We start from the raw sequence: 21,374 nt of genomic DNA, 5'->3' as shown, positions 1-21,374 counted from the left end.
CCGGGGTGGGGCCAAGAACGAGGGGTGCGGCAGGCGAGAGCAAGCCCAGACGACGGATCCCGAGCTGATACAGGCGCTTCTGTCTGGCTGTGGCTTATCGCGGCGTTTTAAATAGCAGGAGCGATTCCGCTCGTTCGCACTCGGCACCCTCGGCGTGGGGACAGGGCGGCTCGCGCCAGGGAGGGCCGAGAAGAGGCCTGTCAGCAGCAGCCCGTCTGGTCTGGGTGGGGGAGGCTTTTTCTGTCGCCTTCGTTAGCCCGGATTAGTCAGTGTAAGAGGCGATTCTGCAGGCTGGCGTGCTCCTGAGTGTCCGTCGGCGCGTGGGACTCTCCAGGCTCAGCTCTGCCCATCGGGGAGGCCGACTTCCCAGCCCTCTGCCCTGGTGGCTGGGTCTCTCTGTGGGAACAGCCCTGCGGGAAGGAGGAGGGTTCACCTGAGCCTGCCAGCTGTGATGTGGCAGAGGCCGGGCTGGTAGGCCCTGGGCTGAAACTGCCTCCCATCCGCCTGGGCTGCTCAGAGGCCGTGGCTGTGCCGGAGGTTTGAACCGGCAGCCCCGCAGTGTGCGGCGAGCGATTTCCTAGCCCAAGCCAAGTGAAGGAGCCTGCCCCGGCCTGCGATCCTGCAGCTGGATCTGTTTCCTTCTGTCTGTTGTTGAATGCTTCCCCCTCGCTCTGGGCCGCTTCCCCTCCCTGGTCCTTCGGCGCGAGGGCAGCTTCCCGCTCACACAGCGGTTGGGAAAGCCGGGGGCCGCGCTGACTGTCAAGGTGCTGCCGCCTTGCAGTGTCCCGCGTCCGGGCTCTCGGGGAGGGGGATGCGGAGCCAAGCTCGCAGGTAGCAAGCAGCCCCCGACGGCCAGAACGAACGTTTGTAAACGGAGGCTTCCCTTGAGGATGAAATCCCAACTGTAAAGCTTTGGCTTTGAACGCCTCTTTAAATATTCCATCCCACGCCCCTCTGGGCGCCCTCAGACGCTTCCCACCCCGTCGCACTGGCAAGCGCAGATGTGAGCAAGTGTGCTGTCGCCCTGAGCTCGATCCCTGCCCCTCCTGGGCAGCAGCCAGCTTTGAATCTTCATCGCTGACTTGTTCCTTATCACGTTTCCAGCCGTGTGCGGAACCATCTTTTGCACCAAGGCAAGTGCAGATGTGCACCACCAACATAAACACATGCCGCCAGCTGTGGGTGCTCTGCAGATCACCTGGGTGGCACCTGAATCTCTCCTGGGGGCTGCCCAAGTGCTCAGTTTACAGGGAACACTGGTCACTGATCTTACTCGCCTCCAGACCGAGGAGAACAAACACACGGGATGTTACTGTGGCATGCAGGGTAACCCTGCCCGTAGGCCCGTTAGCTGTCCTGTGGCTGTCCACCAAGATGGCTTATCGAGTCTGGAAGGATTAATTTTTAGAGAATTGGAGAAATCCTGTTGGCTTCAGCCGGCTTTGGCTCAGCCCCCGAATTCTGTAAAAGCCGGCGGCTCGGATTCTGGCGGCGTGCTTAGCGTGACTGCACGCTGAATAGCGTAGTGACGGTCGCGATGCCACCCGGAGCATTTTACATCGGGGTGTGAAATCAATTTGATGTTTGAAACCGTTCTGATATTTTCTAAGCCCTTGCTTATCCCAGCATGGGAGAGGTGTCTCGGAGTCGCCTTGGGGTGACTGAATATTGCATGCCTCCCTGCAAGCCGCCTCGCCTAATCCACTCGGGTCCTAGGAGCTTTTGGAAAACTTGGATAAGAAAAGGGGAGGAGGGGCTGGAAATAGACTTTCAAAAGAATCTGTAATGGCCCTTCGCGGCTAGAGAACGAGGCACCGCAGTGGGGCTTTCTGCGTTCATGGACCCAAGTCTGTCTGTGACGTTACTTTGTAGATTTCGACCATATTTTTCATCTTGATAGCATTTCTGAAGTGTATCTAAAAGCCATCAGGCAGTCGCCCCGCTGCAGAGCACTGTAGGTCTGTGGCCCTGTTTTCCAAGTGATAGCTACATAGATTTTGTCTCAAGTTTCCCTTTAAATTCTTATGAAGCTTAAAAAACATTTTAAAGCCGAGTGTCCTTAGGAGTGCTGCGAATGAATAACCCCCGTCGATATTTCAAAACCGTCCCTTCCATGGGGGCCGGCGGAATCGTGCCGTTGTGCTACACTCCCAGTTTAGGTCGATCTCCTCTCGGGCTTCGTGCAGCACCCGGATTTCTAACACTCCCAAAAGGCCCGGCTCCTTTAAACAACAGCCTTTAATAACGATCCCCACGCGAGTCAGCAGGCTGGCTGGCCACATTTTGTTGCCCTCTTAGAAACACGAGTTTGTGTTTGACCAAGGTCACCTTCCGCAGTGGATGGACTTTGCTGGGGGGGGGGGGGGGGGCTCGGCGCCTTCACGCCACGTGTGCCCTGGGGCCTGGCGTTCCTAGCCTGGAGCCCTCTCGGCGGCCGTGGCGTGGGGGGCACGGCGTTGCTGTCCTGGGGGAGAGCACTGCCCCCGGGGGTCGCGTGGATACAGGTGCTAAGACCTGGCCTGTGCTGCCGGTGCCTGGCTGCAGCAATTCCTATATGCACCGGGGCGCACGGCCGCCTGGCTGCAGCAATGCCTACATAGCTGGGGTGCATGGCCGCCTGGCTGCAGCAATCCCTGCAGGTCCTGGGGCGCACGGTCGTCTGGCTGCAGCAATGCCTACATAGCTGGGGTGCATGGCTGCCTGGCTGCAGCAATCCCTGCAGGTCCTGGGGCGCACGGTCGTCTGGCTGCAGCAATGCCTACATAGCTGGGGTGCATGGCCCCCTGGCTGCAGCAATCCCTGCAGGTCCTGGGGCGCATGGCCGCCTGGCTGCAGCAATCCCTGCAGGTCCTGGGGTGCATGGCCGCCTGGCAGGAGCAATCCCTGCAGGTCCTGGGGCGCACGGTCGTCTGGCTGCAGCAATCCCTGCAGGTCCTGGGGCGCATGGCCGCCTGGCTGCAGCAATCCCTGCAGTGCCCAGCAAGCTTGTCCCTGGAGCAGCTCCTGGCACATGGCTCCCTGCAGCTCCTGGCGCACGGTGCTGCGCTTTCGCTCGCATGCCTACCGCGGGGCCCTGTGATTGGAGATGCTCCCTCTGCCCCTCCGGGAGATCCGACTCCTCCAGGCCTCCCCCAAGGAATTGCCCTCCCCCCCATCGCTATCCAGGAGGCGCTGGCAGCCCAGGGAAGGAGGCTGGCTGGGCATGACGCGTGTGGCAGGGGCCTTGGCTGTGCCCGGTGGAGAGAGGCAGCTGGTGAGACAAAGCGGCGCTCCCAGGTTCAGGATGCAGCCCCAGGAAACCAGCCAGCGCGCTGGGCTACTGAATTCAGCCCTGGATCCGGGCGTGCCAAGGAACCAGCGCATCCCCCCTCTCCCCGGGAAGGGGCCTCGCAATCCTGGGCGGCACCTGCCCTCCAGTGGCCGCTCCTGGGACTGCAGACAGCCCTGGCCGCCGAGGCTCCGGTGCTGCTGGCCACGTGTGGCAGGCCACGGACTGAGCAGCCTGGCAGGTGGCCCACGTAGCCCACAGCTGCGCTTCCCACCGGTGGCTGCTCTGCCCCTGGCTCCGTGCCCAGCGCATCAGGCCTCCGGCGCACGTGGGGGGGCAGGACACAGGAGGCTGTCGAGGTCCACGCGGCCCCAGATGGGAGCCTTTCCTGCAGCCGGCCCCTGCTGCTGGGCATGGTCCACGGTGCATGGCACACGGCTCCACCCTGGGAGCCAGCGTGTGCCGGGGCCCTTCTGGGCTGGGTGGAGATTGCGAAGCTGCCCGGCGCTGGGGCGCTCGGGGCAGGCAGATCAGAGGGGACCGAGGGTGGGTGGGGGCATGGGGAAGAGCTGCTTGTTCGACAGGCAGGGGGTGCGGAGCGGATGCTGCGCTGGCGGCACTGAGGCAGGAAGCCGTACACCCGGGCTGGAAATGAACGCCTGCACCCACGGCAGCTTGGAGCCCGGATGTTTCCCGTGCCCGGGGAGCCTGAGGTGCAGCAGGATGCGGAGGTGTTACTGATGGGAGACCTGCCAAGGAACGTGGAGCAGCTGGGAGAAGAGGGTGCGATGCGGTGGGGCCTTTCCACGTGCCTGCAGGCATCCACACCGGGCTCAGCTGGGCGGGGCCACGTCCCTGGCATCCGACTCCTCTCTCCCCGAAGCTACCGACCTGAGTTTGCTCGGCCTCTGTTGCTGTGGGCAGGTTGCCCCTGCAGGCTAAGGTGCTGTCTGTGCCGGGGCGCGGCCGATCGCCCTGCGCAGGGCGGTGCACGCTGGAGGTGCCTGCATGCCGGGCTCAGGCAGAGGGGACGTCGGCAGGGGTCGCTAGAGGTTCTGATGGGTCAGTCATTCAGCTGGGCCCGGGGGTTGGCCTCTCCGGTGGCCGTCGGGTGTTTGTCTTGAAGTCCCCGGTCCTGGGATTATGGGAGACTCTGTTTTCACTGTAATGGACCCCCCTCCCACACACACACACACGCAGCGAGTGTGCAGCCCTCGTGCCTGCAGAGGGAAGCTTGAAATCGCAATCCAAGTGCATCCTCCGGGCTCCGCGGCCAGCAGGCACGTGGTCAGAACCCCCCGTGCTTGCTCTTCACTCGGTAACGACGCCCGTCCCGCTGCCTTCCGAGGCCCCGCTCCTAACTGCCGTGGGGAGGGGGTGCTGCCCGGAGAACACGCTGCGTCCGGATGGGAGCACGGCGCTCGTGGTGCCGCTTCCGAGGAGTCCGGTCCCCCCGGGCAAGCGGCAGTAAGACCAGCGCAAAGCCTGACATTGCCTCCTCCTGGAGAACCGGGACTCAGGGGCTTGGGACCGGCGCAGCTCCAAGAGCCCGGCACAGCAAGCGTGCCAAGCAGGGGCGTCTCCCGGCCTTCCTTGCTGGGCATGGTCTCCTCCAGGTTGCTGCCTCCTGCATTTCCTGCCTCCTGTGGTTAAATAAGCTCAGCACCTGCCTGTGTTTGCTCTTCCGCCTGCACCTGGCTCTTCTGCCCGCGCTCGGATCCCTGAGCCAAGCTGCTCTGAGCTGCCACATTCCGGGTTCCTAGCCCCACGGCCACCAGAGAAGCAGCTGGCTCCTTTCCCTGCCTGGGTGCGTCTCAGCCCCACCGGAGGAGACTGACAGGAGGGGCCTGTTCTAGGCCTAAGTCTGCCTTGAGAAACCCTAAACATCTGCACCCGGACCTGTAGGATCCCCGCAGAGCTCGCTGGCAGCTTCCCCTGCGGCAGGGCTACAGGCTGCCCTGGTCAGATCCAGCTCGGTGTGGCCCGAGGCCCTCTCCGCCGCTGCAGGGTTCCCTCTGGAGCGCCTGTCCCCTGGCACACGCCCAGCCCCGATGGCTGGTCTGGACACGGGCGCCCGCTCCGGACATGCAGCGGTCCCCTCTGTGGCCCACAGAACGCGGGCTGTGCCTCAGCCCCCCAGACCCCTGCCGCCTGCCTGGCTGTTCTGGGAGGGGCCAACCAAGCGCCCCCATTCCACCTTGCTCACAGCTGAGTGTCCATTTTGAATCCTCTGATGTCAGGCTGGCAAGATCTTCAGTGTCTGTAACTCCAAAGCCAGTCCTGGCTCCCCGGCGCCCCTCCCGCTCGATGCCCTGGGAATCGGCTTTAGGGAGAGCCGAGTGGGCCAGGTTCACGCGCTGGCGCCGCATTTCACGAAAGGCACCGCCTGTGCCTCAGTTCCCATAGTGCAGCGTTGGGCTGCCAAGGCTCGGGAGGGGGCCGTACGAGTGTCCCCCTTCTGCTCAAGGAGCTGCAGCCGCCTGCGCCCCCCCCCCCAGGCCTTTCACACACTGGGGCACTGGAGGGGGGTAGGCAGTGCCCCAAAGTGCGAGAGGTGGGTGCATGGGGGAGGGGGCAGGCCCGGTGCCCACCAGAGTTACAGAACCAGGGCTCTGAAATCCCTGCTTTTTGCTTCCGGTTTATAACGGGAGCCTATGTGAGGAGTAGCACCGGGCAGACACTGTACAAATCTCTCCTCGCCGCCGCCCCCGGGCTGTGGGACTGAGAAGAGTGAAGTGCAGCCAGAGGAAAGTGAAAGTGACAGGTGGGTCTATTTCACTTCCTGGGCGTGGGGCTGCTGTCACTCCTGCTTGGAAAGGCACCGCATCACCTGCTGCCAGGGCAAGGCGGAGCCGTGTCTGCCCGTGGGGCGTGTGCCGGCTTGGAAGGGATGGCACTCGCAGTGCCCCGGGGCGGGGGTGGTGTCTTTTCACGACTGATTCATGTGGAGGAGCAAGCCGGGCTTGCCAGTGCTGCTGGAAACAGCCGGCGCTGTGCGTGGGCCCTGGCAGACACAGCCAATGGCCTGTCTCCTGCTTGGCTTTTGGGCGGCTAATAGAATCAGAAAGTGGCTGCTAAATACTAAAGTAAAACCGAATTGGTCAGAACCCCCGGCCTTCCGTGGCGGGTAGTCCGTAGTGAATTCTTCAAGTCTCTCTCTCTCTCACACACACACACTCAAGTCTCTCTCACTCACAGAGAGAGAGAGATCTATCCTGGGGCGCGCACACAGAGCGAGAGAGAGATCTATCCTGGGGCGCACACAGAGAGCGAGAGAGAGAGAGAGAGATCTATCCTGGGGCGCGCACACACAGAGAGAGAGAGAGATCTATCCTGGGGCGCGCACACAGAGCGAGAGAGAGAGAGATCTATCCTGGGGCGCGCACACACAGAGAGAGAGAGAGAGATCTATCCTGGGGCGCGCACACAGAGAGAGAGAGAGAGAGAGAGAGAGAGAGAGATCTATCCTGGGGCGCGCACAGAGAGAGAGAGAGAGAGAGAGATATCCTGGGGTGCGCACACAGAGAGAGAGAGAGAGAGATATCCTGGGGCGCACACAGAGAGAGAGAGAGATCTATCCTGGGGCATGCACAGAGAGAGAGAGAGAGAGAGAGAGAGAGAGAGAGAGAGAGAGAGAGAGAGATCTATCCTGGGGCGCACACAGAGAGTGAGAGAGAGAGATCTATCCTGGGGCGCACACAGAGAGCGAGAGAGAGAGAGAGAGATCTATCCTGGGGCGCACACAGAGAGCGAGAGAGAGATCTATCCTGGGGCGCACACAGAGAGCGAGAGAGAGAGAGATCTATCCTGGGGCGCACACAGACAGAGAGAGTGAGAGAGAGAGATCTATCCTGGGGCGCACACAGAGAGCGAGAGAGAGAGAGAAATCTATCCTGGGGCGCACACAGACAGAGAGAGAGAGAGAAATCTATCCTGGGGCGCACACAGACAGAGAGAGAGAGAGAGATCTATCCTGGGGCGCACACAGAGAGCGAGAGAGAGATCTATCCTGGGGCGCACACAGAGAGACAGAGAGAGAGAGAGAGATCTATCCTGGTGCGCGCACACACACAGAGAGAGCGAGAGAGCGAGATCTATCCTGGCACTAGCTAAGGCACTTCACGCTGGGAGACATCCATAGTGGCTCTGCATGCTCTAGATGCCCTGGGGCGGTCGGCGTTTCTGTCTCCACCTGCCACCTGTCACAGGTGGGTTCTGTCCTCGTCTTGAACAACTCCCGTAATGGCGGGAGCACATCCCCCGTCAGTCACTGGGTCCTTGTGATTCTAATGTATATCGCTGTCGCATTTCACTGTGCCGTAGCTTCTCACTTCCGTTCTGGGCCAGGCCTTTGTGGTGGCGGAGAGGGGGTGAGAGAAGAGATTTCTCACGCCTTCCCCAGAGAAACCTGACCCCACCCAACTCCTATTTTCAGCGATTCTCCACATCTGATGCTTTCTGCAGCCTAGTGAAGCCGGTGCATTTGCACCATCTGCTGACAGAAGAGGTAATGCCACTGTAAGGAACCTGCTGTCTTGTATCTTTCACAAGTGCCACGGGCATCGCCGGCCTTCAGTGAAGGGAGAACAGAGCTGGGATTTCTGGGGTGGGCGAAGGTTAAATGCTCTGGCTGTTCCCCCCTTCCCTCCTGCACTGTGACCTGCGTGGTAGGCGACCAGCAATTTGGCATGTGTGGACACAACCATTTTGCCTGGAGTGACTGGCTAAGCAACTGACAAGTGCCCAAAGCCGGTATCGGAGGAATCTCTACAACAGAGGGCCAGTCTGAGCACTACGGAAAGGCAAAGCCTCCCTGAAGCATAAGAGAAACTCCCCTTCCCCCGCCCCCCACGCACTGCACCTCTGTCTAGAGCCTCCACTTTGGCGTGTCCCCGGGAGACAGAGAAGGTCGCTCCTATGTCCCATCAGAGGAAGCCCGTTCCAGAGGCTCCGGCCCAGTGTTCCCTGTAAGCCGGGCGCCTGTGCAGCCACTCAGGAGAAATTCCAGTGCCGCCCAGCTGATTACCAGAGCGCCCACAGCGAGGTGTTTTGTTTCTGCTGGTGGTGCACATTAGCACATGCCTCTGTGCACATCACAGTTTTATTCCGCACGTGGATGGAAAAGATTCGAGGAACATTGGTTTGGCCCCTACCATCTCCCCGCAGTGGTTCATGTGAAATCAGCGCTCTCGATCGCATAGGCCTGTGCTCCTTTGGGGAAAGGGGACAAGGGAGGGACCCTGAAGACCTGGAGATTTAGGGAGGCTGGTCTCCCTTTTTATCATGTCAGGCCCCCCTCCTCGGAACCGCCCTTGCTGCTCAGGGCGTGTGAGGACAGGCCCGTGGAGTGTTTTCCGAGGCTGATGACAGCACAGGTGAGCAGCAGGCATGGGTGAATACACAGACTGCGGTATGGTGTTCTTCTCTCTGGTTTATGCTTTGGCCCTGCCGGTGGCAAGCCGGCCCTCGGGAGCTCTGTGCTGGCAGGGCAGGGGGCGGCCGGTACCTGCTCTGTGGAGACCATCTCTTCTTTGCGTGTGTGCCGGGCAGAGCCAGGAGCCTGGGTGTGCGGAGCTGCCTGGCGCAGCAGGATTTCTGCGCTCGCTACATGACCTGTGTTTGCACCCACCTGTTCTCTGTGCCCGCTGCAAACCAAGGGCTGTGCCCTCTTCCTCAGCCCTTCCCTGGAGCAGCCACGCCCGGCTGAGCAGAGTTCTGCACACGAGTGCCGCTTCATCATTGTCATCTTTCTCACGCAATGCCCTCCTTACGGGGCCAGGCTCCTCTTCGGCGCTTCCGCCGCACGCAGCTCTGGGGGGTCTGAGATCTTCCTCACCGGGAGGGGGCAGCTGTCGGCAGGAGCTGGTGAAGTTGGTGTCACCTGACGCTGTGCGTGCAGCAGAACGTTTTGCCAGCTGAGAGACAGCTGCTGTGCCAGGATTGGTGGTGGGATTCCATCTACCCTAACCCTTTTCCTCCGCCTTCTCCATTGCACCGTCTTGTCTGCATCTGTTTGGTTATGAGCATAAATATGGACGGTATGGGGCTGGCTGTCCCCGAGCAACGCTGGATAGTGCGGCTAAGCCACATTGAATGACTTCAGCCAATCTGGCCGTGTTCAATAACATGTCTGGAAACTTCTTTCGTCAGGCAATCCAGCTGCAAGCCTTACCCGTGCATGCGCATTTGGAGCCAGCTGGCTACGCTGTGTGTTCATTCCCCCTCCTCTCACGGGGTCTGGATACCGCAGAGTTCCCAGGGGATGCCCAAAAAGCACACGGGCCAGGATTGTTTCTGAGAAACTCACGGGGTTCTGGGCTGCAGATCTTCCGAGCCAGCATAGCCTCAAAAGCAAGTCAGGCCACGGGAAGTCAGACAACGGGTTTAAACCCATCATCAAACTTCCAGGCTCACTGGCCAAGGGGAACCTCAACGTCCATTTGAAAATAAAGGTTTTTATCCTTTATATTGGCAGAGAAATGCGTGAAAACGTGGCCGGGGTGCACGGTCCAGGTTCAAATGGAAAGACACCTCTTCCCCTCCCCACTCGTGGTTTGTAAACCCGCTGTCTGACTTCCTGTGGCCTGACTTGCTTTTGAGGCTCTGCTGGCTCGGAAGATCTGCAGCCCAGAACCCCGTGAGTTTCTCAGAAACAATCCCGGCCCGTGTGCTTTTTGTGGAAGTGTTGTGACCCCTTCCAGCCCCGCCCTGCCTCTTCCCGGCTCCCGCCCCTTCCCTGGAGCTGTCGGAGCGGGGCAAGCTGGAGCCAGGTCACTCGCTGCTGTTGGCACCAGACCACCTGCTGCTCCTGCCATGGCTGCCCTGTACCCTCCATCCCCCTGAAGTGCGCCCCCCTCCCCCCCAAAGCATAGGGCCCGGGGGGATTGCCCCAGTCAGACCTGTGTTAAAGCACGACCTTATAGCATGGGACACGGCCGTACATAGAATGAATACAGGTAGCAATTTCCAAGCGTTCCGCATGTGTTCGGCTCTGCTCCCCGGAGTAAGCATCCCAGCACACACGGGAGCTGCCTTGGTTCCCAGCCATGCATTTGTCAGGGCTCGGCGGAGGCCAAAGCCATGGAAGAGCTGGTGGTGGTCTGCCGGTGCCACCGCTTCCCCTGATTTGTGGCTTCCTCCGTCCTGCGGGGGTTGGTCTGTGAAGCAGCCCCCACCTGCGGCACCTACGTTAACTTTTTGTGGTTTTATGGGAAACGGTGGAGCAGCGGGAGGACAGTGCAGGTGTCTGTCTCCTGCTTCCCCACCCCCCGGCTCAGATGGGGAAACTGAGGCACACAGCAGGCTGGTGGCGAAGATCTCGGGTCCCTGACTCCCAGCTGGGGGTGCTATCTCTGCGCACCCCTGCCTCCCACATTCGGGGCACCCGAGATTTCACACCCCTCTGTGAGCGTTCCCAGAGTGCCCTGGGGGTGCATTCAGCCAGCTGTGCCTCTAGGAACTGATGAGAAATAGCAAACGCCCTGCAGGAAGCCCAGGGGCCGCGTATACTGTGAGTCAAGGGCTGCTCCTCTCTGGCTAACCTGACTGGGAGGCTCCAGGGGAGCCCGTGATGGGGGTTTCCTGCGTGCGTGTAAAGACTCGCTCGGCCTGTCCCCGGGAGGCAGCACGTCCACGGGAGGGGGTGGCCCTGGCCGCAGCCTGAACGGGGTTTGCGGTGCATGGAGCCCAGAGGGCTTTGAAATCAGACTTGAGTCTCCTCCCGGGTAGAGCCGCAGCAGCCCTCTGTGTCCTGCAGCAGGAGCCGGGCCTCCTCCCTCCTCCGCGTCCCAGGCTGACCCGGTGCCCTGGGCCTTGGCGTGATGGGGAAGGGAGAGGGACGACCGCTGGGGGGGCTTGGTGCGTGGGAAAATCTGCGGGCCAGGGCTGAGTTCCCACGTTGCTGCAGGGAAGGAAGAGCAGACAGCGCCGGGACTGGGGCCCGATCCTGCACGGCGCTGCTGTGGACCTCCTCCGAAGAGCCCAGTCCCCTTGCAGGATCAGGCCCCAAAAGAGTCAACTCCTGGGCTACGTCGACACAGGCACCTTTTTCCGGAAATGCTTAAAACGGAACAAAAAGTATTTCCGGAAAAAGAGCGTCTACACTGGCAGGCTGCTTTTCCAGAAAAGCGTCTGGCCAATGTAGATGCGCTTTTCCGGAAAAAAGCCCCGATCGTCATTTTCGCGATTGGGGCTTTTTTCCGGAAAAGACTACTGTGCTGTCTACACTGGCCCTTTTCTGGAACAGTTTTCCAGAAAAAGGACTTTTGCCCAAGCGGGAGCAGCATAGTTTTTCCAGAAAAGCAGCTGATTTCTTACAGTAAATCGTCACTGCTTTTCCGGAAATTCAAGCGGCCAGTATAGACAGCTCGCAGCTTATTCCGGAAAAGTGGCTGATTTTCCGGAATAAGTGGCCCAGTGTAGACACAGCCCTGGTGTCTCTTCCAAAGCGAAACCTTCTGGGCTGATTCCTCCCCGCGCTCACGCTTCAGTGGTGCCCCGAAGGAGCATGTGGGGGCAGAACTGGGATCTCTGCTGCGCCCCAGAAGCAGTATCTGGGGGCAGTGGCGCCAAGAGAGAGGGGCGGTACAGGGAGCCAGTTGGGCGGCCGCTTGTGGGGCGCACAGCTGTAGCTGAAAGCCGGTGTTGGAGGGCGCAGCGACTGGGGGGGGGGGGAATCCTGCCAGTGTAATTGAAGATGCTGCCTGGTGGTTCCTGGTGGTCTCAGAGCGCTGGCAGGCTGCTCCCTGTGCTGGCTCCAGTCCTTGCGCTGCAGGTTTTTCCGGGCGGGCGTAGGGATGAGTTGGGGGGCTGGGCTCTGCCGCTCATGGCTCGTTCAGAGTCGCTATTTCTTTGCGTTACATAACACCGTTCCCACAAGGCTGCGCCGCTCTGTCTCCTGACGTGAGACTTCACAATAGCTTCCCAAAATAATACGAAGCCCCACAGTTGTGTGGAGCTTTCCTAAGAAGGGCAGGTTCATTTAATGACACGCCATGAAAGAGAGCGGCATAAAACACTCTGCAGCAGAAGTGGGCGAGCGAGCCCTGTTGTACGCAGCGCCGCGCTGTACAGAGCCGCAGCCCCGTCCCATCACGTTCAACAAAGATTGGAGACGTCCGCGTTGCCGCCTCGTTTACTTTGGCTCCTGACGGGGGGATTCGCGGTGCGTGGGTTTGGGATTGTTCTGCGTTCGTACCAAATTAGCCCACTTGGCTAAGATTCTGTTCTTACCCTGTTGGATACGAATCCCTTTTGAACTGCATCACAGCGGTGCCTAAGACAGACCTGTCCCCACCTTCTCTTTGGTTTGTAATGCCGGCTCAGGCTGTCGAAGACGCGTTTCCGTCAGGGGAACTGTGATGCCTGAGACGGTCACTTGCGGGTTTACGAGAAATCAGCCTGGTTAAATAAATGGAGGCCCAGTGTCAAAGTAACAAACGTCAAGGGTTGTGAGTTCAATCCTTGCGGAGGCCATTTAGGGATTTGGGGCAAAAATGTGTCAGGGATGGTACTTGGTCCTGCTGTGAAGGCAGGGGGCTGGACTCAATGACCTTGCAAGGTCCCTTCCAGTTCTAGGAGACAGGCAATCTCCATTCATTTAAAATATACAACACTCCAACGTTAAACCTTCTTCGGTTATGTTCTTATGTACTTTTCTATCCGTTCTCCCCCTCTCCTGCTTGGCTGCTGCCCTCCAAACTCCTGGTCCTTATTCAGACCATGATAGTGCTGATCAATCTGCTTCACTTCGCTTCGGTTCCAGGGTCAGATTCTGATCTCCACTTCCCTGGTATAAATCTGGAGTAACTCCATTGGATGAGCAGTGTGGTTGGTGAGCAGAATCTGACTCTGCGTCTAACTTTCTTGTTTCTTGTCCCCATTAGGCCCGCGCGTGTAGGATAGCGGCTCACAGTCCAGATTCTGCCGGGGGCAGGCAGTTAAAAGAAGTGTCCCAGTTTCTTCCCGATCTTGTACAGAAAGCACTGAGCCAGAAGGTTGGCTTTTAAAACAAGAGTGCTGGGTCCCAGGGTGTGCGCTGCAGCCTGCTCACAATAGACGGAGAAAAGGAGAAAGATCGATAGGCTCCAGCCAGCAGTGCACAAAGAATCGCTGGCTCGGCTTGGCTGCTGTAGTGGACGAAGTTGGCATCACGTGGCTTATTCTGTCCATCCTCACCCCCCAGGGGGCTTCTGTTAATACTCCACTAGTCTGCGCGTTGTAGCTAAAGGCTGTTTGAAGAGCCCCCTCTTGGGTTTGCTCAGTGGAACGGGGGCGTGCGCCGAGCACACGTGGATTTTCAGTTCGCCAGCGGGATGGTGCACACCTTCCCCTAGGGCACGTGGCTTCATTAAAGCAGACACATCCGTCTCCCTTAGTGAAGTCTCCGGCATTAGATGCTAGTCACTCTAGGGCAGTGGCTCTCAGACTTCTTTGATGCCCTCCCCCTTTTTCGTCTGCAGTCATTTATGCCTCTCCTCCTCCCCTCCCCCATCCCAAAAGTACGTGTCCCGCCACCCAGCTCTGCTGACAGCATGGGGTGCCCAGCTCTGACGGCAGCGCCGCACTAGCAGCAGGAAGGGCGGCACCGTGACAAGTGATGCTCGTCAGTATCACTTTCCACAGCAGACTTGGCGCCCCTGTGCCACCCGTACTGCTGCCACCTCCCCAGGGCTGCAGCTAGAGCCCCGTGGCCTCCAGAGGAGGGAGGGGGGGTTGGTGGGGGAGAGGCGAGTGTGAGCCCAGGCTGCCTCCTGGTGGGTTGTGGAGTGGGAGAAGATCCTGGGTGGCTGAATTCCAGCTGTCCCCTTTGTCCCTGCCTCCAGGGGGTGCCCAGCCCTTCGGCACGAGCCCCAGGCACCCGGGGCTGACCGCTTGTGGGGGGGAGCCTGGGGGAAGGTGCTTTGACGTCTCCCAGCCTGTGGGCTCTGCTCCCCGCTCGTCCACTTGCTGCTGGTTTTAATGGTCCTTAGGAGGAGCCCGGGGTCCAAGCGTGGGGGGGTCCTCGCTCACGTCACAGAGCAAGAGCCCAGCTTCCAGAAGCCACGGAGCTGCTTGGCAGACGAGCTCTCCGAAGAAACGTGCCAAAACCCGCCCTGGCCGCCTGTGGCGCTGGGTTCCCCTCTCGCAGCAGGGCCGTAGATTAGGGGTGTGACTGGTTAGCCAGTGGCCACTGGGCTGCAAGCGGGGGATGCTGAAACCTGGCGAGAGGCTCCCGTGGGCCTGCTGCATCACGCCACCAGTAGGGGGCGCTCTAGCCCAGCTGGAGTAGCCCTGCCCCCAGCGGGGGGGGGGGGGGAGGGAATGGGCAGTTAACCCTCACCCATGTAAGCGGTTAACAAGTTACACACGTGTAACCAGTTACGTGGTGAAAGGGGATTTTCCATCCCGGCGTAGATGGGGTCCCTGGCTCCTCCACTGCCGTGCTGTTGAGAGATCTGAGTATGGAGCCCAGGTGGCAGAGACTCACGTGGTTGCATCCAGAGGTCCTGGATTCGGGCTCCATAGGTGATTCGAAAAGGGCCCTTGTCGTATTTCTCTAGCTGTAACCTCAAAGCCACAGTCTGCGCCCAAAGCCAACCTAGATCAGCCTGGTTCCTCTGCGGGGACGTCAGCTCCTTTGGATACAGGTACCTGGCCCAATCGGCTTGGAGGCTTGATCCTCAGTTTCCTAGGGAGGGGGGTGGCTTTGTGCCTTTGTTTCGCTTCCGATGCCCGGTAGAGTTCATGGCCGTGGGCTGGTTCGACTGGGTGATTGTGATGTAGTGGGGGGTGCCTTGCTGGTTGCTATGCTGGGCAGTGGGTTGTGAGTGACCTCCACTGGCTGCAGCACGGCCCAGCAGGGCAGGGGATGAGTCATTATGCAAGGGGGCTAAGAACCTGTCTGACCAGTGATCTCCCAGGAAGCGGAACAATGGGAAGAAGGGGAGTGGAGCCCTGGCTGGGGGCAGGGCTGGAAGTGAGTTAGTTTCTGTCTGATATCATGGAGGAGGCAGCCTAGGGAAAGGGGCTGGAATTTAGGGGCCCAGTCTCCCCCATCTCAAGGGGGGCTGAGGCATCCTAGGCCCTGGAACCAGATGACATCTGTGCTGTGCTGTATCCTGGAGAAGCAATAAACTCCCTCTGTTCTACTGGCTGGCAGGGTCTGTCCGTGCCATTACGGGGGTGCAGGAAACGGGAAAACCCCAGCACGCCGTCACAGTGATATAAGCGAGTCCACGGGCTTCCTAAAACCTCTCTGCATCTTGTGTGTGGCTCACGGAGCCTTTCACTTAGGGCTTGAGCGAGTTTTAAATCAACGGGCCCCGTTTCAAACCTCTCCTGGGTAGCAGCGCTGCCGGCTGGAGCGCCTGCTGTCTCTGCTCAGCGGATGTGCCTGTTCCCGGGGCAGCGGGCGGCTCCCTCCCGGGGGCAGGAGTCAAGCTTCAGACGGGCTGGGGTTGAAAATCCGCAGCTCTCCAGGCAGAGGGGACTGGGCAGCCCGATGGCTCATCCCCTGCAGCCAGTGACGCTCGGCAGCTCCCCCCGGGCCAGTAGATCCGGGGTCTGGCGAGGGAACGAGCGGCCAGTGGTTTATTCCGCTGCTCCTCTGAACCTCGGAGACCTGGCAGACGAGCCTGGGCATGGAGCTCCCTCCCCGGCTCTGAGTCGGGAGGAATTGCAGGCTGCTTCGCAAGAGCGTCCTCCGGCTACCAGGGCTTCCCACCGGGAAACACACCCGGCCAGCTGTGTGGGAGGAGGGCAGCAGGACTTTGCGGGGGGGGGGGGGGGGGCGAGAAGGTCAGGGAGCTCTGACTGTACCGGGGGCTCCAGCCTTGGGAAGGCTGCAGCTTCTTGGAGTTGCCCCAAGCCTGGGTTCAGAAGGGGGACTTCCCCGCTGAGCCTCGTTGCTGCTGCCGTGAGCCCTGCCACATCGGGCCCACCCCGTCCTGGCTGATGCTCCTACTGAGCCCTGTGGGTTGGAAGAGGGAGGACTCTGCGCCCTGCCACCGCCCCCTCCAAGGAGCAGCCCCAGCCAGGGGGCTCTCCGAGGTAGCAGGGGGGCTCAGGGGGCAGAGTCGGGAGGAGGTTGCCCGCGAGGTGACAGGATGCGGGGAGGGCAGGGAGAGGCACAGCCCGCGCTCGGGAGGCTGCAGTTTCCTTTTGCCGGCGAGCTTGCAGGCCTGGCCCAGGCTGGCCGAGACGGTGGTTGCCGCGTGTAGGGGAGGGAGGGCTGCCCCGTTCACAGGAGCCCAACCCGAGCGAGGCCCCCGAGCACCGCCCGGTGCAGCAGCCAAATACAAGGGCGGTGAATGAATAGCACAGGCTCCTGGGGGCCTGCGCTGGTGTCCGAGCTGCATGTCCGGCGAGCAAAGCGTGCCGCCTGCTTCAGCTAGCGTTGCCAGATGGTTTAACCCAAAATACCCCCCCCCCCCCAAAAAAAAACCTCCAGGGAAAAAATTCTGTTGGGAAAAAAAGGGGGGAGACGCTTGGCTTTTGAGGCTTTTTGGCCCTAACAGGCTGGCGGCGGCCGTCTGCCATCTTGTCTTCCTGCTCCGGGCCAGACAGCTCCCCTGCAGCACCAGGCTAAGTACCCGGGATTTTCGCCTCCTGGCTGGGGAAAAAGCCAGAGAATACCGGACATTTCAGGACATTTCAGGTGTCCAGTATTTTCTGAATTTTTTTACCGGACAGGAGGCGAAAATACCGGCCTGTCCGGGTCAATACTGGACACCTGGCCACCCTCGCTTCAGCGGCTTCTTGGCTGGCAAAGGGAGAGGCAGTCGTGCCTCAAACCAAGACCTGGGGTTTGCAAGCCAGACCACAATGGCGCTTTCCGTATTCTGCTAGCGCGCTTGGTTTCATCTGCCACCGCCCCCTAGCGCAAGGCAGGGCAAATGGCAGCTTACAATGGGTCACAAAGTGTGTGCGTGCACGTCTGGCTCTTTCTCACACACACACTTTAATTCTCAATGTGCTGAATGGGGGGGGGAGGTTAAATCTCAGACGAGCTGCTGCTGTCTCTTTTGGTTTTTAAGTATCTCTCTGCCTTTCCGGTCAGTTTGTTGTATTTTCTCTACAGAGCAATAGCCAACCCCGTTTGCATTTATATAGAACTGTCCGAGTGAGTCTGGCTGGTCGCTGTACAACAGACCCGTTAAGCCGTGGTACTGAACGTGCCGACTAAGCGTTCTGCGCTCACGTGCCGAGCTAGGGAGACGGCTTGAATGTCGATGTGAACAGTGAACTGGGCTCTGCCTGGAACACGGCTCTGCCCTGGCCGGGGAGGTCGCACCAGGCACTCTGTGCTCCGCGGGGCCGACTCGTAACGCTGTGATCTCTCTTGGACTGCGCGTAGGTTTTGGGGCCCACCTGGCAGCCTGTCCTGTCTGTCATCTGGCAGCCTGTCCTGAGTGAGCGGCAGTGTGTAGGGCAGCGCAGAGCAGGCCTGGCAGGGGTCCTGGTCACTAGCCCCACTGCTGCCAGCTCAGCCGGGCTCCCTGCTGCCTTTCCTCCTCCAGGGGTCTCTGGTCCAGGACCATCTGGGGTCCTGCCAGTCCCCAGACGTGGCCAGACCAGAGAGTCCCAGTTTAGAGAGGTTCCACCTGGACTGCTGCGTCCGACTGTCAGCTGCAACAGGTTGATTCTGAACAACGGAGCCAGAGGTTGAGGGGGGCCCTGCTGTGGTCTCAGAGGGAGCCGGGCTGGCTTTATCCCCAGCAGGGACGCACTGCCCAAGGGCTTGTCACAGTGGAGAGTAAATGTGTGGTGGGTAGGGCTGTCAATGTACAGCGCCGTGCACAGCCTCCCACGCTGAGTCCGTCAGCCTTGCTATTATGCACTGAATAGCATGCGTTGACCCTCTGCTGTCCAAGCACATGGGGGAACTTTTAGTGTTCAGTAGCAATGTCCAGAGAGCCAGTTAGCGGGTAGCGCACCAGCGCGCTATGAATTTCCACCCCACCTTACTACATGTTAATTCTTCTAGACAAAACCTCGGTCTCCTGTAGCACAGGAGAGCAGTGCTGGATTTCCATGGCGGCTGCATGTCGTCTTTGACACACGGTAGTTTTCATGAGAACTAAGCATGCAATCCAAAATCTGTCCTGCTTTCTGAAATGAATCTGGCTTCTCTTGCAGGGATGGTGCAGAAGCTGGACCAAAAGCTCCCAGTGGCCAACGAGTACCTGCTCCTTTCGGGCGGCGTTCGGGAAGGTGTGGTGGATCTCGACCTCGACGAATTAAACGTTTATGCGCGGGGAACCGACTACGACATGGACTTCACCCTCCTCGTGCCGGCGCTGAAACTGCACGACCGAAACCAGCCGGTCACCTTGGACATGCGCCACTCGGCTCTGTGCCACTCCTGGCTGAGCCTTCGGCTCTTTGACGAGGGGACGATAAGTAAATGGAAAGACTGCTGCACCATCGTGGACCATATCAACGGGGCGACCAATTATTTCTTCTCACCCACGAAAGTGGCGGACTGGTTCTATGACTCCATCAGCATCGTCCTGTCCGAGATCCAGAAGAAGCCGCAGCGAGGGATGCCCAAAGTGGAGAAGGTGGAGAAGAATGGGACGATAATATCCGTCATCTTGGGAGTGGGCAGCAGCCGCATGCTGTACGATATTGTCCCCGTGGTGTCGTTCAAAGGGTGGCCGGCGGTGGCCCAGAGCTGGCTGATGGAGAACCACTTCTGGGATGGGAAGATCACAGAGGAGGAAGTCATCAGCGGGTTTTACTTAGTGCCTGCCTGTTCCTACAAGGGCAAGAAGGACAATGAGTGGAGGCTGTCGTTCGCCCGAAGCGAGGTGCAGCTGAAGAAGTGCATCTCCAGCAGCCTCATGCAAGCCTACCAGGCCTGCAAAGCCATCATCATCAAACTCCTCTCCCGCCCCAAAGCCATCAGCCCCTACCACCTGCGGAGCATGATGCTGTGGGCGTGCGACCGGCTACCCGCCAGCTACTTGGCTCAAGAGGATTATGCGGCCCACTTCTTGCTGGGCCTCATTGACGATCTGCAACACTGCCTGGTCAATAAGATGTGTCCGAATTACTTCATCCCTCAGTGCAACATGCTGGAGCACCTGTCCGAGGAGACGGTCATGCTGCATGCGCGGAAGCTGTCCTCGGTCCGCTCGGATCCCGCGGAGCACCTCCGAACTGCCATCGAGCACGTCAAAGCCGCTAACCGGCTGACGCTGGAGCTCCAGAGGCGAGGCAGCACGAGCAGCATCCCCTCCCCGCAGTCCGATGGAGGGGACCCCAACCAGCCCGATGACCGATTAGCCAAAAAACTGCAGCAGCTGGTGACGGAGAACCCGGGGAAATCCATCTCCGTCTTCATCAACCCAGATGACGTCACCAGGCCCCACTTCCGAATCGATGATAAATTTTTCTGAGCTTTCGCCAACATTTGTATTTGGTTTGATTTGGGTTTTTTTTTTTTTTAAGATTTTACACCGTGTAGGTTGTTTTTTGGTGACACGGTCCCCTTGTTTTTTACATATCCAGTGTAGATTGGATCTGTTAAGAACAAAGAGAGCCCATTGTGAGTCCGGGTTCTGCAGGGCAGTGCAGACTTTGAAACAGTATATTACTATTTCATATGCTGCTTTGATTCTCACCGATACCCCACCGTTCTTGTGTGTAGGATTTTTTAAAGGAGAACTTGAGCCATAAACACACGCCCACACCATTTTTTTCCAAACTTCCATAATGACGCACAATGTGTTTGGGTAGGGAGGAGAGAATTCACCTTCCTCTGCATTAAAAAAAAATCTGTTCTTTCCATGAGCTTCCATCTCCATAAAGAAATTGGGTGAGATTCCCGCTTGGGAAGTGCTACTCAGCACGTTTGCTGCTCCCCTCCCCACGGTGAAAGTGCTGCGTGTCTGCTCTTCACGCTTTTCTCACGCTGAGGGAGCAAGGAGGCTTGGGAAAACTAACGATGCAACAAGCAGCTGTTGGGGGTTTGGGAAGCCACCTCTTCTTGAATGTAATTGTTCGTAATTGGACCTTGTAGGGCGTGGAGGCTTTTCTGCCGCTTTTCCATGCAGGATAAAGTGATGGGGTGTTAGTTTTAGTGTGTGTAATTATTCAAAGCCTTATTTAAATTCTCTATTAAAGAACATACCATTATAAATGTTAATTGCACTAATGAAATCTTTTGCCATTACCTCAGCACCATGGGTTGTGTTTCTTTTATGATTCGCATCCATTCTTCTGCCTTCTTCTGCAACGTGCTGAGCCCGCCCAGCACCCGTGGTCTTCAGTGGCAGTCCTACAGAGGATTGGGGGGGGGCTCAGCTTGTTATACGTCATGGTACACACTAGTTCCTGTGCCTCTCGCCTTGGTGCGGTTCTCCTTTAAATCCCATCTGTCATGTCCCTTGCACTTTCTGTCACTGTAAAACATGATTCCAGGGATATCGTGTGCAAAGTGAGTCATCCAGACCAGGAGAGAAGAGCAGAACATCTTACCTCTGGCACGCTGCTAAGTAAGGATGTGAACGGGTAATTGGTTACCCGGTTAGCATCACCTTTACCTAGTGATGCTCACCAGGTAACGGTTAACCAGTTCCCCAGGAGCAAGGGCTGCTCCAGTTTAACGGGCTTAGTCAGTTAGCCCGTTAAACATTAGGTTAACCTAACATTTAACTCGTTAGCTGATTAATCGGGATCTTGCATCCCTACTTCTAAGTTGAAACACATCTGGAGCCAGTTTCTCGTCTCACCTGTTGCTGCTCCATTTTGACATCAGTGGCACCACTCCCAAGCACCTGGGTTTCTGACATTCTGTTCCACTGCAACCTTCTCTATGGAACGCAATGGTGTGGCTCTGCAAAAGAAGACTCGCTCCCTTTTTAGAAAGCAGGTTAAAATAAACAGGGACGATGCCCCATTTGAACTGAAAATCCTTCCGCTTTTCTGCACGTTGACTGGAGCTGGGGCCGAGAAATTGTGAAAATATTTCCCTGGCTTCTCTGGAAAGGCCTTGCAGAAAGTGTGTCCCTCTTCTGCACCCGTGTTATTCAAGGAGTGACCCGTGTCCTGGCCCAGCAACCCCCTGCTTTAAAAATGCTTTTGTCTGGTAGACAAAGGTGAGATTTTTCATAAGTGACTT

At 58.7% G+C, this 21,374-nt stretch overlaps 1 protein-coding gene across 1 annotated transcript in view; it reads left to right on the top strand.

Moving 5' to 3' along the window:
- Positions 1–20,426, top strand: part of MB21D2 (Mab-21 domain containing 2) — a 55,791-nt gene extending 35,365 nt beyond the window's left edge. Inside the window, exon 2 of the mRNA XM_075938277.1 lies at positions 18,386–20,426. Coding sequence (XP_075794392.1) covers positions 18,386–19,650 — 1,265 coding nt within the window. The 3' untranslated portion in view covers positions 19,651–20,426. The remainder of the gene's footprint in view (positions 1–18,385) is intronic.
- Positions 20,427–21,374: the final 948 nt, after the last annotated feature.

Source organism: Pelodiscus sinensis, chromosome 10 (genome assembly GCF_049634645.1).
Source record: "Pelodiscus sinensis isolate JC-2024 chromosome 10, ASM4963464v1, whole genome shotgun sequence".
Classification (NCBI taxonomy): domain Eukaryota; kingdom Metazoa; phylum Chordata; order Testudines; family Trionychidae; genus Pelodiscus; species Pelodiscus sinensis.
Note: the sequence above shows the minus strand (reverse complement) of the source record. Positions and strands in the feature narration are given on the sequence as shown.